Source organism: Leptonychotes weddellii, chromosome 4 (assembly GCF_054177405.1).
Source record: "Leptonychotes weddellii isolate Sample4059 chromosome 4, ASM5417740v2, whole genome shotgun sequence".
NCBI lineage: Eukaryota > Metazoa > Chordata > Mammalia > Carnivora > Phocidae > Leptonychotes > Leptonychotes weddellii.
Genome location: NC_138372.1, coordinates 7,120,383 through 7,138,161, shown reverse-complemented (window position 1 = coordinate 7,138,161; position 17,779 = coordinate 7,120,383). Strand labels below are relative to the sequence as shown.

Genomic DNA, 17,779 nt, shown 5'->3' with positions numbered 1-17,779 from the left:
AATAACACGTGTGGGGCTGGGAATCCCACACACAACACAGCAATGTTGAACTTGAAGTCACCAAGTCATGAACCTCGACTCACTGATACCGTGGAAATCCCACAATCCACAATCCAGTAAAGGGTCATCAACAGTACAGAGCTGGAAACGTCACAGAATCATCCTGCTGAGACACTCTGAGGTGCTTGCTGACGACGGGGAGAAACTATCAAGTCCCTGGGGAGGCCGACAGCTTGAGCGCAGGGCAAGGTCCCCTCCACGCTCCCCGAGGCTGGGGCTATGACGCCACACGGTGCCCTGTCTAGCTGCTCAAATCATCCCAACCAGCCACCCTGAAAATTGAGTAAGACAGGCTCTTCCACAGTGAGGTCCTGGAATCCAGCCGGTGTGCCAACCCCATGCTTGTTACAGCAGAGTGGCAGGGCTAGCAGCACACGGCCCGGCGACCTGCTAAGGGTTATTACGGGAGGGGCTGCAGGGGCCCGGCCGCTGTGTGGGGGCCCACTGAGGCACACGGCTGAGCGTGGCTGGCGGCTGGAAGGACACACCAACCAGAGAGCAGCAACTAGAAACACAACAGCTCTGCTCTGAACCGAAGCACCTGGGCAGCTTGAGGCACAGATACATTGTCACCCCACAGCGGTCACATCTAAAAATTCAAGCCTGTCTTCACATGAACATCCTGTGAAAGACAATCCTTCCACTTCTCACGGGCTGCCATGCTATCGCCAGTGTCATCTTCAGGCAGGAAGGACACGGACAGTCATATCTATATCCTCACTCACAGATTAAAATATACGAGCTCTAATTAAACTGTTAGAACTCAGAAGAGCCCAGGAATAGGCCCAGGCTTATGCACTCAAGGGATTTTTTTGATGAAGAGGCCCAGGTGATTCTATGGGGAAAGGATAATCTGTATAACAACTGTGCTGGGACAAGTGGAGAGCCACAGGGGGAAGAAACTGAATCTTGACCCTCACCTTGTGTCATACACAAGCATGAACCCAAAACGGACCACACGCTGAAGCCAAAAAGCAAAACTCTAAAGATGCCGCAAGAAAACAGAAAACAGAGAAGAAAATCTTTGGGGTGGGCAAAGACATCTTAAAATTCAAAAAGAATGAGCCATAAAAGGGGGAAAAAAAGAATAAAATGGACATGATCAAAAGCTTAAACTGGGACTTTTCAAAAGACACTGCCAAGAAAACAAAAAGGCAAGTCATAGGAGGGGGGAGGGAATATCTGCAAAACATATTATTTGATAAAGAGCTACATCCATACAACTCAATAAAATGACACGATTTAGAAAAAAGTGTGAGAAGATTGGAAGAGATGCTCCATGAAAGACCTATGCATGGCCAATAAGCACATGAAAATATTAGAGAGTCATTAGAGAGATACAAATTAAAAGTACAGTGATTACATACACATTTCTAGAATGGCTAAACTTAAAAACTGAGAATACCAAGTGCAGATAAGGATGTGGAGCAACTGAAATTCTCCTACGTTGCTGATGGGAATGTAAAATGGTGCAACCAATTTCTTACAAAGTCAAACATACACCTAACGTGTGGCTAAGGCAATCTACTCCCAGGTATGAAACTAAGAGAGAAGGAAGCATACATGCACACAAAGGCTTGCACTTGCACACGAATGTTCACGGCAGCATTATTCATAAGAGCCCCAAACTGGAAACCCAAACAACTATCAATGGTCAGTGGACAAATTGTGGTATATCCAAAGAGTGGAGTAACAGGAGTTAGCAAACTATGCCCACTTGGCTAAGCCCCACCTCGGCCTGCTTTTATTTAGCTGTGAGTTCAGAATAGTTTTTATATTTTTAAAGCAATGTGGGGGAGGGGGATATGTCACAGAAACGTGTATTTGTGTGTGTGTGTGTGTTACACGTGTAATATGGACGGTATATATATCTCAACATGGATCCATCTAAAAGAATTATGTTCGTCAGTAAAGAAACCAGACACAAAAGACTACATGCTACATGATGCCGTTTACATGAAAAGTTCTGAAAGGCAGAACTTTCGTGATCCAAAGTAGATTGCTGGTTGAAAGGAACCTGATGTTGAGAAGAGGACTGGTGCAAGGGGCACAAAGACACTTTCTGGGGTTGTGGGAATTTTCTATATTGTAACTGTAGTGTTGGTTACATGAGTTACAGTTCGTGAACTCACCAAACTATACACTTAAAATTGATTCTTTTTTTAAAGATTTATTTATTTAATTGGCGGGGGGAGAAGGAGAAAGCGTGCACATGCACACAAGCAGGGGAGGGGCCGGGGGAGAGGGAGAAGCAGACTCCCTGCTGAGCAGGGAGGCCAACACAGCGCTCAATCCCAGGACCCCGAGATCATGACCTGAGCCAAAGGCAGACGCTTAACCAACTGAGTCACCCAGTTGCCCCTAAAAATTGATTAATCTTACTGTGTATAAATTATACTTCAAAAAAGCTGACTGGAAAGAAAAATTAAGAAAAATCCAGAAATATAACTGCCATATGACCTAGAAATTTAACTCCTAGAGGTCTATGCAAGAGGACTGAAAACATACATCCACATCAGATTTGCACACAAATGTTCTTAGTGTGATTCAGGTCAACCAAAACTAGAGATAATCTAAATGTCTGTCAGCTGGTGACCTGCTGGACACAAGATGGTACGCCCATACAATGGGGGCTCTTCGGCAATAAAAAGGAAGTGCTGCTATATGCCACCACATGGAAGAACTTAAAAAATACTGTGCCTGCTGAAAGAAGGCAGGCACAAGGGACCACCTATAGTATGATTCCATTTACCTGAAATGTCCAGAAAAGGTAAATTTATAGTGACAAAGTAGATTAGTGCTTGCCTGAGGTGAGATTCTCGGTAAATGGGCACAGAGCATCTTATTTGGGGTAATGAAAGTGCTAACACTGATTGTAAGTGCATCACTCAAGAAGATACTGAAAGTCAGGAACTGTACATTTGAAACGGGTGAGTGTTAAGGTACGTAAAATGTACTTCAGTAGCTTTGTTTAAAAAAAATTTCTTTAAAGAGTCTAGAAACAGAGCCATGCATATATTTATATAAACAATTGATTTTTGATAGAAAGACAGGTAATTCAATGGGGATCGGATAATCTTTTGTACATATAGTGCTGGCACAAATGGACATCCAGACAAGCAAAACTGAACCTTGACCTCCACATTGCACCATACACAAAAATTAACTAAAAATGAATCACAGATCTCAACATTAAAGCAAACACTCTAAAACTTCTAGAAGAAAAAAGTAGAAAACCTCTCTAACCTTGGGGGAAGTAAAGTCTTCACAGACAGGACACCAAAACCATAAGTTGTAAAAACAAAAACCTAAACCAAACAAAACAAAAAACAAAAAAAGAAACCCAGATAGGACACCGAAACCAAAAACTGTAAAAACAAAAACGAAAACAAAAAACCAAAAAAAAGAAACCCAAAGATAAATGGACATCATCAATTTTAAAATCTTTTGTAAAAAGGCAATGTCAAGGAAAAGAAAAAGGTAGCCACGGGCCAGGAGGAAATACTAACAAACACACATCTGACAAAGCACATGAATCCAGAAGACGTAAAGAACTCTTCCAACTCAAGAAGACAATTAAAAATAGGCAAAAGATGGGAACAGCCACTTCACAAAAGAAGGTGTATGCAAATGCACAAAAAGCATGTAAAATGACGCTCAACATGATTAGCCATCCTGGAAATGTAAACTCAAACCACTATAAGGTACCACTGTACGCATGAAAATTGCTGGCATTAAAAAAGACCGAGAACACCAACAGCGGCGACCACGACTCTCACACGTTGTTGATGGGGATGTGAAATGGTGCGACTGCTTTGAAAACCAGTTTGGCAGTTTCTTATCGAGATAGATATGCACTTAACATATGAGCCAGCAACTCCAATCCCAGGCATTTACCCAAGAGGTATAAAAACATACAGACTTGTACACGAACATTCACAAGAGCTTTGAGCGTCCTAGCTCAGAACTGGAAACAGCCCACAGCCCCTCCACCGGTGAACGGACAAATGTGGTACATCTCTACCATGGAATACCGCTCAGTAATCAAAAGGAAGGAACCCCTGCTATGCACAGCGACTCGGATAAAGCTCAAAAACATTATGCTGAGCATAAGACCAGACAAGAGAGAGTACATACTGTATGATTCCATTTATATAAAACCCAGGAAAGAGAAGTCTAGTCAGAAGCAACAGAAGGCAGACCAAGGGTTGCCCCAGAGTCAGGCTGGCTGGGAAAGGGCACAAGGGAACATTCTGGGGTACTGCAAATGTTCTACAATGTGGTGATGCCCACATGGGAGTGTACACCTGCCAAAACTCAAAATCATACAAATAAAATAGGTGTGTTTTATTTTAGGTAAATTATACCTCAATAAAGTCGATTTAGGGAAAAAAAAAAAAAAAAACCCAGAATTTTTAAAACAAAGAGAAAAGGTAAAGGGAGCCAGCAGTGATTGAGAACAATACCCAGCAGTGTGGGCTCTAGGTTCTCTCTCTGCTCAATTAGCAGCTGACACCAAGGGGAAAAGCAAGACCTGAGAATTCAAATTCAACTTTTTAAAGTATCCCCTGCAATTTCTGACACATACAAAAGAATATAACATTTATATAAATTATAAAGCATGATAATAAAATTAGTAATCCTAAACCCACCTACTGTACCAGCTAGATCTTTCCAAATACCACTGAAACTAGCCATGTGTTCCTCTCCACCCAAGGGAAGCTATCATCCTGAAGTTAGTGTTTATTCCAACTCAAACCTTCTGTGGGATATGAAAAGCTGGGAACATGCTCCACCAGGACAAGGACTGCACTTCTCAGCCTCCTGTGCAGACGGGTGTGGCCGTGTGACGGAGTTCCAGCCAGGGGGCAGAAAGTGAAAGTGATGCGGGCAATTGTCAGGAGGTGTCCTTAGAAGGCTGGTCCTTCTCCCTCCTGTCCCTCCTCTTGCTGGTTGGACAGCAGATGGGACAGCTGGAGCCGAGGCGGTCACACCAGAGCACAGGATGGGTGCTAGCCAGGTGTCAGGGATGCAGAGCATAGAGCCCCGACTGCCCATGTTTACAGAACCGAGAAATATTCTTCCATCTCGTTTAAGCCACTCTTATTTTGGGTTTTCTGTTATTTGTTGGGGAATCTTATAAAATGAACACAGGCTGCACTGTGGGCAAAGATATAACCCTCCTACCACCAACACCAAAGACTCTTTCAGTGGCCTAAGAAACCTACAGAATGGATTTCTTCACTTGGTTCTTTCCTGGGACACTTGCCCTCCTCAGTATCTACAAAGGGCACTTAATGCGGCCCCCACAGGGCACCACAATGGGAGCAGCACAAAGCAAACAAAAGAGAGAGCGTGCTAGCTCTTGAAAAGCTACTATTCTAAACCAGTCACATGGACAAAAGAAAAAATACAATTTCCTAAAAATTAGAGAAATGTTTTCTTCAATATATAAACCAGTAACTTCTTTGTAAGTAAAAAGTGAGATCTGCCTTCATTAATTCTAAAAGCTCTCACCATCACGCCAAGCACGATGGCATGGGTTAGTCTTCACTGTACTCCCCCAAGCACTGGGCTTCCCTCTAAATGGTCAAATGGTGGCCTTCTGAAGGCAAGGCCTGTCCGCTCCGAGAGCCTGCATGGCCGAGCACACAGGAGGCCCCACTCACTGACTCCCTGGGAAGCTCCCCCTGGATGGTGGTATTACAGGACAGCCTTTCAATTCCCAAGCACATTTCCACCACCATCTATCCATTCAACAAGCATTTCTAGAGCACCTGCTAAGTCAGAGCCTTGGGTTATAGATTAAAAAAAAAAAAAAAAAAAGCCTCTAATTCAAAGAATTCCAATGTAATAGAAAAGACAAGTGAATAAACATTTAACGGTAGTATGGCAGCAAACAGGGGACTGGGCAGGCCAAGGAGAACCTCCGTCCCACTGGAACGGAGGCATCTGGGACAGTCCCGGGAGGAGCTGACGGCTGTCCCCAACCCTGAGGGACAGCAACGAGCTGGCCGGGCAAAGAAGAGCGGAAGGCACTCCGGGCAGAGCATCCGGGACAGCTGCCTCACACACTCCTAGAACATCTTCCCCACCTCTCCATGCAGCATCTTCTCAGATGATACAAATAATTTTAATATTAGTCTAAGAATAATATGGTCAAATAGGTAATACAGCCTCAAAAATGATTAGATGACACATTTTGAAGTAAAAAAAATCAATGTGCTTTTAACTGTCCTCCATTAGGGTGACGGCCTGACTGCCACCTCCCTCTTCAGGCCTCTCTTCTGGCCCTGCCATCCCAGGCTCCAGCCACTGAACATTGCACGGTGTCATGTCCATATGCCTTTGCCTTAGCCTGGTTGCTCTCGTCCATCTTGGTCGGTCAATGAGCTGACCATGTCCGCAACCCCCCCAGCCCCGTTAAACATCTCCTACTGTCTGATGTGCCCCTTTGCCTCGTCCGGGCCACGGGCTTCACCTGGACCTACTTCACAGGCACCGCTATTTGCTTAACTGCCTTTCCTACTCAACAGGAAAAACCGGAGAGAGCAACTAGGCTTTATTAATCTTTTCACCACCGGGGTCTAGCACAGTGCCTGGCCCATAGCAGGAATAAAATAAATGCTTGCTCAGTGAATGAAGATAACCACGGGTAAGTATATGTTGCTCAACAGGGCTATGAAGAAGCAGAGTGAGAAAGAACCCACACTCTCAGGATTTCTAATCAAACGTCAAAGCCTTTCAATAACCTCACACATGTACATCCCAACTGAAGCTATACAGGTCAATCTTTTTTTTTTTTTTTTAAGATTTTTTTATTTATTTATTTGAGAGAGAGAATGAGATAGAGAGAGCATGAGAGGGGGGAGGGTCAGAGGGAGAAGCAGACTCCCCGCTGAGCAGGGAGCCCGATGCGGGACTCGATCCCGGGACTCCAGGATCATGACCTGAGCCGAAGGCAGTCGCTTAACCGACTGAGCCACCCAGGCGCCCCCAGGTCAATCTTTGAAAGACCTAAGTTAGGTACCAAAGACAGTGAGGGAAAATATTTAAGCCTAACAAAAAAATATTATCCTACAAAATTTATAATGGCCCTAAATCCCAAAGCTACCTTGCTTTGGGAGGAAATAAGAAAAATCAGCTTGGAACAAATCGATCAAGCAAGCATTTATCAGAACTTTATGTTCAGGACTGGGTAGGTGCTGCGGGGGGAATACTGATTCCTGATTAAAGTCGAACAAAAAGAAAGCAAAACGAGAAGCAGAGAACGTCAGATTTCCTCTCGAATCCCAGCCTGACTTTCCTCTGAGCCCTGATAACACTGGTTTATTCTCACACCAGGTGACATCAAGCTTCCCCTCAGTGTCAACCTCCTACAGCTTTCACAAAGCCTTCTCCGACTTCTCTAGCCCACATTAATTTTTCTCTTTTCTGTATTCTTATGGAATTTCTTGTCTGTATAATTAATTTTGGCATTAAATCACAATGTCTTATATTATTATCCTTTTCTTAAGAGTTTATCTTTTCTCTCCCAGAGAGCCTGTAAGATTTTTAAGGATCACGTTTTGTATCTCTGACGATACTGTACTAAGCACACAGTAAGCAGATGCTTAATAAACACGGATGGATTGACCTGGTACCTTTCTGGCAGGTGTCTAAGTTCTCTTTGCTGACACAGGCATTTACTACCATCTCAAGGTCAAACACATTCACCAAAGAGCAGAGATACCAAAAGAGGCACAGAGTGGGACATCTCCCACCAAAGCAGAAGGGCTGGCAAGTCCAGAGGTGATAATCCAAGAGCACCGGGCTCCATGGTGGTGGTGGGGGGGGGGGGGTTAGTGTCCTGAAAAAGCTTACCCCTCCCTGAGATGTGAGCACCTGGGGCTGAGCCCAGAGAATCCCATCTTCTAGGCTTGGGTTCAGAGAAGGAGTATCTGTCCTTAAAGAGCCAAGACATGGGAAGGAAAGGGCTCTAGATGTAAAATGGGCAAGAACACACATGAGTGGAGGCCATAAATCCCTCCCAGGACGCAGACAATGCCTCAGTGATAAGCATGCAGATTGCACACCTAGTTCAGAAACTCCCCTGAGTTTGCTTGTAATTAAGGGGGTTAGAAAGGTAAAAAAAAATATATAAACCCAATTAATCATTTAAATATTTAAAGTCAGATTTTTTCCCCACTCCAGGATTAGTATATTTCATAATGCCAGCAGCAGACAGCCCTGGTTTTTACTGGGGTTCATTTTAGAGCATGTTTAAACTAGTCAGATTGAGTGATGCTTCCAGCAACTAATCGCATGTCAAATAAAAGATATTTTATGTAATAAATTACCGCTACAAGTAATTCAAATGTCATTTATCAGTTTTATTATCAGTCAGGCAAAGTCTTGTTTCTCTATATTAATCAAAATCAAGCTTTTTTTTTTCTTTTTTTTTTTTTTTTTGAGCAGTTTTGACACCTCTTGGCAAAAGTACAGAAGTGAAGAGGTAGAGTCACCCCCGGAGCTGAAAGGAGCAGTGTAACAGTACAAGAGGAATGAAGCTCAACAATGACAAGTAGAAACTTCAGGGATTTAAAATTGCCATTACCATTGTTTTTATACTAGCGTCAAAGCAGGAAGGAGTCTGTCTCTAAGAAGATGTATTTTATTTTTAGGGCTGGGAGACTCTTAAAAATACTCCTACCTAAATACCTAAACGTGCTATGCTTCTTCTCAGAGAGACCTGGACAGAAGAATCTAGATGACGGCATTGTCCCCCTCCCCCCTCTTCTTTCACCTCTTTCAGAAAGACCAACAGCTTAACCCTTTGTGCCTACCAAAAGTAGGCAAGCACGTGATGTTTTAGGCCAACTTTGTGACCAACCAGAACAATCTGTTCTGAGCAAGAAGTTTCCAAATAGCCGAGAGACCTGTTTGGTTTTAAGCCATGGAGGAAACAGCTGGAATAGAACAGATGTGCGTCTTAGAAAATTCTGCACCCCAGCTGCCACTGCCTGTCCTCAACAAATCCCATTAAATGGCTGGGCCCAGGGACACAACTAAAGAAAAAGTGTGGAGACCTAGCCTTTGGATAGAAGGAAACCCGGAGAGTATGTTTAGTGACCCAAAACAAACACAATGGATCGGAAAGAATGCCGGCCAGGAAGGAGATGTGAGTCCCAGCCTGACAAGTTGTGGCTACTGACTCAGTAGCTCCAATACAAGGCTTACCGCTGAGCACCATTTCTTGGGTCTCAGAGATCAGGGGACACCAGCGGTTTGTGAGACAAGGTGACCACGGATGAGGTGAACTTGAATTTGTGCCACCTGGCCTCACCCATTCAACCTTATCCAGAAAGCAAAAGAAAGGAGATATCTAACTGACATCTGTGACACCATAACCCACCGCCCGGCCCCCCGCACTGTCTAAGCCAGTGAGGACGACGGCAAAGCAAGAGCCAGAAGGTAGCTCCAGACCACGTGGTGGGGGTCAAAACAAGCCTAGCATTTTGTTATGCCTTCCAAAATCTGACATCTAACACTGTTTTAAATTAACATGTTTTGAAAAAAAATAAAACTTTTAAGATAGACAATTAAAATGAAGACAATTACAGAAAAGGCATTTTGAAAGACAACAGATCCAAGGCTGAGTTATGTTAAAGACATGAAACTTGAGCTATTTTCCATCACTTCGAAGTGAATTTTAATCTTTTTAAACTTTTTATAAGTGACTTAAAGAAGGGGTTCTGGTTGTATTTTGGAGACTGTACATTTATTACTAGTTTGAAGAACCGTTATTCCTCAAACAGCTTCACTTAAAAACAACATGGGTCCTGTTCTCATGTAATAATTAAAAGCTAATTCAAAAAAGGAGCTTTACATTTAATCTGAAATTCTCTAACAGACTGTCACCACATAAACATACATGGTATAGCCAGGACAAGGAAGAAAAGAAGGAAAAGGAAGGAGAGAAGGGCGACGGGAGAGGCCACCCCAAATCTACTAATATTAACTTTAAAAAATAAAATTAGGAGAGGAGTCATTTCAGTGAGCAAACGAGAATGAGGTCATGAATCAGATGTTCATGTTCTTTATGAAAGAGTGACATGCAAAAGCATGATGTAAGAAAACAGAAACAGAACCAAGAAATACTTTTATAGATTCTTACTTGTAACCAAAATATTTCAAACAACACAATACACTCATTTATTCTGGTCCCTCATCTCTTCTTAAACCTTTGTCACATACTTAAAAGTTTGTCTAGGAGAGGATTTGGGTGTGGCACATTCTTTTGGAAAAACCCAAGAGCTGTCTACTAATCCCGGTTTCTCCCCGCTTGCTGAGTCTGGGAGATGGAAGGCACTGCTCTTTGGCCAGAATCCTGAACCCCAGACAAGGTTAAAGCAGGAGTTTGAACGGGTGACTTACTGTACGGCTGAGAAATGAGGTGAGGGGGCTGGACAGGAACCACCTGTGTGGCTGGGCCCAAGGACGAAGGCTCATCGGCAGCTGTGCCTGACTGCTGGAAAGCCAAATCAATCTCTTCATCTGTCAGCCCTGGGGGGAGAAGAGGACATAAGTGCAGGTGAATACCTTTTGCCACTGTCCCTGGCCGCATCGAAATCTTCGTTGAGAAAAGACCCTGAGAGCCCACAGAGTGCCTAGCATCCTGGTTAAGTTTCCTCCCCGATTTCGGATTCTCAGGAACCTCTCTCAGTTGCAATTTAACCTTAAGCGACAGAATATTAGCCTCCACACTGCTTCCAAATGTGGCTCATTCAATTTCCTTAATTTATCCTTGAGTTTATTGCTGCTTTTGAAGTTGCTCCGTACTGCAATTCTCCATTCTTCCCCCGAAAACAGATACCATCAACTGCAAATGTGACTCATTTTAATCTGTAATGGCGTTAAAAAAAAGAGGGGGAAAAACTAACAATAATGCATGAAAACAGACAGGGAAACAAAAAACTAATTATTGGGTGAGACGACTAATTAGTCTCGATCGTTTCCGAAGACGGGAATAATTTGCTTTATTTTATGACAAATGCAGAAATAAAAAGAAAAATCAGGACTGACTGTGATTAGTATGAATGGGATATAGAATGTAAAGAAGAAAATAAAACAAGAAAACAGATCAAAACAAGGCCAGGCCCAAACTTTCAGATGGTTATTGCTCCAGCCTAGCATAGGCTGCCGGTATCGCCTTTGCCGAGCTTTTCTGCTTCCCTTTGTTTCAATCCTCCCCACACTAGAGCGCACTGCGCTCAGGACAGCCCGGAAGAGCAGGGCGCCATCTGCAGTGGCTGCAGCGCGTGGAGAGGATTTGCCCATGGGAGAGTAACAGGCGGGGGAGGGCCCGAGGAGACCCCATTTCCAGTGGGCACACGGCTGCAGCCCACTGGGGACGCTGGCCCTGTGGGAAGAGGGCGAGGATGCCAACCAACCCGAAGAACAGGGACGAGGTGTGGCGCACAGGTGTGAGAAAGACTTGCCCGCAGGGCCGGTCCGAAAAGTGGGTACAGTGGGTACAAAAGTGCTCGGGCCGCCGACAGTGGGAGCGGCAGTGGGGAGGTCACTGCTAAGTCTGCACAGACCCCTCCGGCCAGCCCGTGCTGTTCCAGGAATCCCAGTATCCAGTGCAGCCACCACGCAGAGCCTTTAAATGAGGGCCGAGGGCTTTTCCCCATCTGGTCGGCAGCTCTCCATTAGAGGCCCATGGCACGGCGTATTTGCCCCTGGGGGTAGAGGAAGTTCAAGGAGCTTCTGAGGATCAGCATCTTCCAGAGCACGGGGCCGCCCGCTCTGTGCGAAGGGGCTAATAGATGGGGCGCATTACTGCTCCGGAGCACAGCACCGCCCCACACCACACCGGCGTGTAGCTGGTGCAGCGCCTCGGTCCCTTTTCAGGCCCCACCACCAAGCGGTCAGGGAGAAGGCCTGCACTACTCTAAAAGGCCCTGGACCCTCCATTCCCCTCCCTACGCTGAGCAGATGAAGGCTGTCCCCCCCTTTGAAACCGCAGCCCTGCCCCTTCGCCCTCCGCACACAGGGGAGCCAGCCAGCGGTGGGCAAGGCTGCCCCTCAGTGAAGCCTGACTGCTGCTGCGGGGGGGCCCCAGCGCACCCCACTCTCAGTGCACCAACAGGGCAGATGAAAAGGCTGGTGCCAAGCACCTTCAAATACAAAAGCTGCCTTCTGAGTATGCGGGGCTGTACTGGGCCGTTCCTCCTCCCAAATTCCCCAGCTTGCCCCAAAGGCCTCCCGAGAGAAACAGGGGCAGGACAGACGGACAGGTACCCCGAGCGTGTGCCTCTCGGGCACCATCCAGCTTGGGAGTGCCAGCTAGTCATCTTCCGAAGAGGAAGCGGAACCCCTTTCAGAGTTCTCCGAGGAAAGACCCGGTTTTAACCAGTTCGTCATCCGCCGCGCGAGAAGCAGGCGCACGTGCGGCGTCAGCAGGGGCGGATGGTCACTGGTACACCACGGGATTTCATAAACCTGGTGCTTCGTGTGCCTTGTCAGCCGCTGGCTGCAAATGAGGATAATTTTCCCAAAAGGAGCATTCAGTTGCTTTCTCATTTTCCCTTTTGGCTCTTTCAAATATAAACAAGTACGATAATGTTTAACGCCGGGGAAATATACAGTAAGTCACGGGCTGTGCCGCGGCCCTGAGAGCCGGAGCTGGTTAAAGGGACAGCACTCCCTGCCCGCTGCTCTGCCCTCTGGCCCGGAGCTTTTACGAAGCCTATTTTCCTAATAAAACATGTTCCTTGCATTATTGCAGCCGAGCCCACTACTGAGGCTGTGGTTTAAAGGGCATCAGCACTTCCTTCCAAGCTCTTGTTTTTCAGAGACCTTATCATTTGATGCTCTAAATTTACATTGGCTGGAATTCTGATATCCCCAGTCCTCTGGAGAGTCAGGATTTTGATTTAGTTACATAAAATGAATCACTTTTCTTCTTGTAAAAAAAAAGCATTTTCATGATCTCAGTGAATAATATAATTTCATAGCTGGACCATGATCCCAGGCACTGCGTTCATTTAACAGATAAAGAACAACAACAACTAAGGCCCGAGGAAGGTGAAAACATGCCTCAGATCCCACGAGGCAGGGCATGGTGCTGCCTGCTCGACAACCCACGGCTCTCCATCTGCCGCCTGGTGACTGCCCCTCTAGCACAGAAACAACAAATGGCAGATTCTGAAATCACGTCTTAAGTCTTCAAGCTTGTGAGAGGTTGAGAGAAGCACTAAATGGTCTCTCTCAGCCCCAGCTGGCACCCCATCTACAGGTGAGGGCTGACGAATGGCGTTTGGGGGCCAGACCAAAACAGCACAGAAACCGAACGCCCGGATCCTATCTGCAAGTGACACCGGGACAACTTTTTGAACCACTCCAAAATGACAAGGGTAGTGTCCCCGTCTCATTCTAATATTCTAACCCCCAATAAATCCAAAGGCCTCTCACAGACCTGAGAGCCCTCTTCCTCAGAGCGCCCCCAGCAAGGGGTGCACTGGCCAGCCAGATTCAGTGTTCTCTCAACTCAGGTTGATTCATCTGGGACTCATGGAGACTCAGCGGGAAGGGGTGTCATCTCCTTCAGAACACAACAGTTACCTACGCAGTCATGGGCTCCTGTTGCTGAACTGACCAAGGCAGGGAAGAGGGACAGCCACAGGACCCACACACAGGACATCCAGGCTTCCTTCCCCTCCCCTCCCCGCCACAGACGGCAGAGAGCTTAGACTGAGACCTTGCAGAATCCCAAAGGTTAAAAGGAATAATAAAGGAAACCGCCAATTGGAAGTGAATTATATTTGGCTGTGAAAGCTGAGGCACAGGCTATATCATAAAAGGCATCTCTTTGCGTTGTTTACCATCACCCTGACTGATGCAGACCTTTTTTGTTGTTGTTGTTTTAAATAATCTCATGCAAATTAGACACACACACTTCCTTCCAGTTGATTGCTATCTGCAAGGAATAATCTAACCGCAGAGGGACCAAGCAAGGGCTGAGCAGAGCAGAGACGGGGGCAAAGGGTGTTGCCATCCTGTGGCAGGCAAACCTCCTGCCATGGAGTCTTCCTTTAGTCACCACCTTTGGAAGAATTAGCCAATTTCAATAAAGCCCAAGAGTTTCTTTCAGTTGGGGTATCAGTTTGCATTATGCGATAGCACTTTGCATCTAGATGCTTTCAGGAACGTCAACCTCTGCCACTTGCCAATTCCAAGAGCTACCTGCCTTGGTCTGTGACAATTAAAACGTTATCACTGACGGAGAGTAAAACTAAGAAAGTCCTGCTCAGTTATTCCATCCACTCACTAGCTTTAGCCAAGAGGAGGAGAAAGGAGCGAGGGCACCTGTCCAATATGAGGAGGCCAAAACACCTGTCTCTGAGAGGCAGTGTCATTTCACCTTTAAGATCACAGGTGCCTGGAGGAGCCTGGGTGTCTCAGTCGATTAAGCGGCTGCCTTCAGCTCAAGTCATGATCCCAGGGTCCTGGGATGGAGCCCCACGTCCAACTCCCTACTCAGCGGGGAATCTGCTTCTTCCTCTGCCCCTACCCCCGCTCATTCTCTCTCTCTCAAATAAATACTTTAAAAAGGACAAAAAAAAAAAAGGACCACAGGTGCCTGACTGGCAAAACTGAGAGCTCTCAATTCACACAGTGCAAACGAAGGTCCCGAGCACCCGGAATCAGGGTGGACTCCTTGTTCTCTCAGTTCTCTGGAATCTACTTCCAGAACCAGTGCCCTTTACAAGGAGACAGCTGCGGCCCCAGTGCAGAAGCCGCCCGGAAGATTTCTTTTCCAACACTTTCCCCAGGGTGGGATTCTTTTAAAAGAACAGAGCAAGCAAGTTACAAGCTATTGATTAATAAAGCCCCTTGTTACTGCTGTGGGCAACTGAAGTGAACGGCCTCCTCGGGGGCTGCCACACCTGCTTGTTTGTATCCCCTAGAAGATACACAGATTTGTTTTCTTTTTCTAAAGGTTTCGATTCAAATGCAAACAAAACCAAACTGGTTGACTTTCTGAGCTGCAGCTGGGACCTGGGACCTGGGAGCTCGACGCTGCAGGTCCTTTCCCACGGACTCAGACAAAACTGGGCACCGGGAAGAGCTGACTTTTTCCTGCGGGACTGGCTGTGCAAGGGCTTCTCAGAATAAGTCACCTCGGTGCTGTCCCCAGTGACCGCTGAGCACTGCCACGGGGCCTGGCCCTATGCAGGTGAAGCAGAAAGACAGGTGACAGCAGACAGCAGCATTCCCTGCATCTTGCAGGTCAAACAGGTCAAACAACAGCCCGGACAGTGGGGTTAGGAATAGTTAGAAATAAGCAAAGTAATGAACACCCGACGGCACCTTCCAGCCGGGCCTGAATTTTATAATAAAAATGTCAAGTCTGGCTGGGATTGGGGAACAGGGCCAGAAGGCCAGCAGCAAAGGGCGGCGGCTGCAGGCTGGCCACTGGGGCCATCTTCCTCCCGCATCACAGTCCCTCCATGTACAGGGTTTGGGTGATTCATCTGGGACGCGCGGAGACTGTGCGGGGGTCACCTCTCTGAGAACACAACTAGTTATCTCCCCATGCACACTCTGAGAGGAGATGAGGCAGAGAAGACAGCTGGCTAAAAATACTCCCCAAATTAAAAGAAAAATCAACTCTCTCAGAAAAGGCTTGGGGGGGGGGAGGGAAAAAAGTATTTTTTATTTTATTTTATTAACATTTTGTTGGAACAGTAGAGTACAATAAGGACTCTCAGAGCCTCTAAAAGTCGTTGGATGACCTGTAGACCCCTATTTCCCAGTGCCTTGTATAAAATTGAATTTTTTAAACATAAATTACACGTAATGACGACACTGTAAAAACTAACAGTAATGGAAAGCTGTGCTGTATTTCATTAGCCTGTATTATTCCGTGCCACCTGATCCAGCCGGGCCTTGTTTATGAGTTAGTGTGTTAGCAGATGCCGATGGAAGCATTTGCTTCGACCTTGCTCTTCTCATTGGGGCATGAAATTACGACGGCAGCACCTTGATATTACAGCCATAAATACAGTAAACTGCAAATTTAAGCCAACGGCTCCTATTGTCTCTGAACATAAAGCTGATCGGTATTTATTTAAAAGGAGAACAAAAAAAATATTATATATCACCTTGTTTATGGGGCCTCCCCCACCCACTTTCTTATCCCCTCCCCAGCCCCCCAAACCTGTCTAATTCACTTGGTTAAAATATTAAGCAAATAAGCCAAGTGTTTTCTCCTCTACTGATTAACTATTCTCAAGCGGTGAAAACAGTTTTTGAGAAAACTAGTTCCAAATATCATTAGCCCCTGAATGAAAGAGTTTTTATAAAAACTGATCTGATGATAGGGCTGGTCCCCACCATCTGATACTAATATGTAAATTCAGGAACAAGACATGAGACTTTCCTGTCTCCTTAAATGAGGAAAGTTCAAACAATAGGAGAAAAGTTGCTGATGATGCCCTGAAATTGAATGTCCTTTCAGTACCCTTCTAAAAATCGTTAGGCAGAAATGCTATTTCAAAAAGCAGCAAAACACTGCCTCCTGCCACCTAAGGAAAGAAAGAAAGATACCTAACCAAGAATATAATTCTCATCTCAACACAGGGAGCCGGGGACCTCTCATTAAAATTTGCACTAACCCCCTCCTTATCCCAGTGAACCATAAAGACAATATATCCTTTAAATACATTAAATGTGCAAGAAAAATAAACACAAAGACAAAAGGACACTGGATATCACCCAGCCACGTCTCCTAGTATAAATCACTGAGTAAAAAGCCAGCGCCAAATGTATTGCAGTTAGCTTTGAGACTGAGGAACCAGGCAGCCTTGTTCCACTGTCAGTCTGAAAAGAGAAGGCAGTCTGTTCTCCTGATGTTGGTGGAAGAGGATCCCTCTGCGTCTCAGAGAGGCAGCCGAGAGATGTGAAAACTCAGCCAAGTCCAAGTTTGGAGATTTCTAACAGTTGGTGGTGAAAACGCCAGCACACCAGCAGGCAGGCTCTGCAGCCACTACCAGCAAAGCCCGCAGAAGGACTGTCTGAGCCGTGAATTACATGCAAGTTTCGGGGAGCAACTGCATTCCAAATCAGACAGGCTGGGGCCCCGGGACCCAGTGCTCAGTAGCATCAATGGCCAGGATCACTAAGTTATGTACATTTACTTCGGATACGTTATTCCACAGGCAGACGTACTCCCTTGGAGCCCTAAATTACTTCAGCCACACCAGTCACCGAGCTTAGCTCCTTCCGCATAAGGAGGAAACTTCCCTATAAAATTTATTGAGCTTCTCTGGGGAGTAGTATAACTGGTGAACAAGACGGAAGTGAGCTGCCCCTCTGTGTAACCCAAATTGAGATCTCTCATATGAAAGACTGGGAGGGTTTCCAATCAGCATCCGTGATGTCTATTTTTAGATCTATAGTCTAAAGGTTTTTTTTCTTGTAATCCCTCTCTGCTAAATTAAAAACAAAAACAAAGACGAGCTGATTTTGTTATTTGATCATCAATTCCAAAGGATTAATACCATGGCAAATATTGTCGCCGGCTGTTGTGGATGGCAGTATCTAAGCCAGCAGGTCCTTGGCAACAGGCTGAGAAGTCAGCCCTGCCACGGTGCGCTGAACAAGTCCTGGGGAAGGAACTGTGTCTTTAAAGACCGGAGGGTATGATAATCAGGAATCATAGCTATTTGAA

General features: G+C 45.8%; 1 protein-coding gene across 3 annotated transcripts in view; it reads right to left on the bottom strand.

Annotated features, from left to right (window-relative positions):
* PEX14 (peroxisomal biogenesis factor 14) overlaps positions 1 to 17,779 on the bottom strand; it is a 117,974-nt gene that overhangs the window by 16,828 nt on the left and 83,367 nt on the right. For 2 of the 3 annotated variants that reach the window (XM_081816884.1, XM_081816886.1), the window contains exon 4: positions 10,477 to 10,605. The exons of the other annotated variant lie outside the window; for it this stretch is intronic. In XM_081816884.1, coding sequence (XP_081673010.1) covers positions 10,477 to 10,605 — 129 coding nt within the window. The remainder of the gene's footprint in view (positions 1 to 10,476; positions 10,606 to 17,779) is intronic. 3 annotated transcript variants of the gene reach the window in all.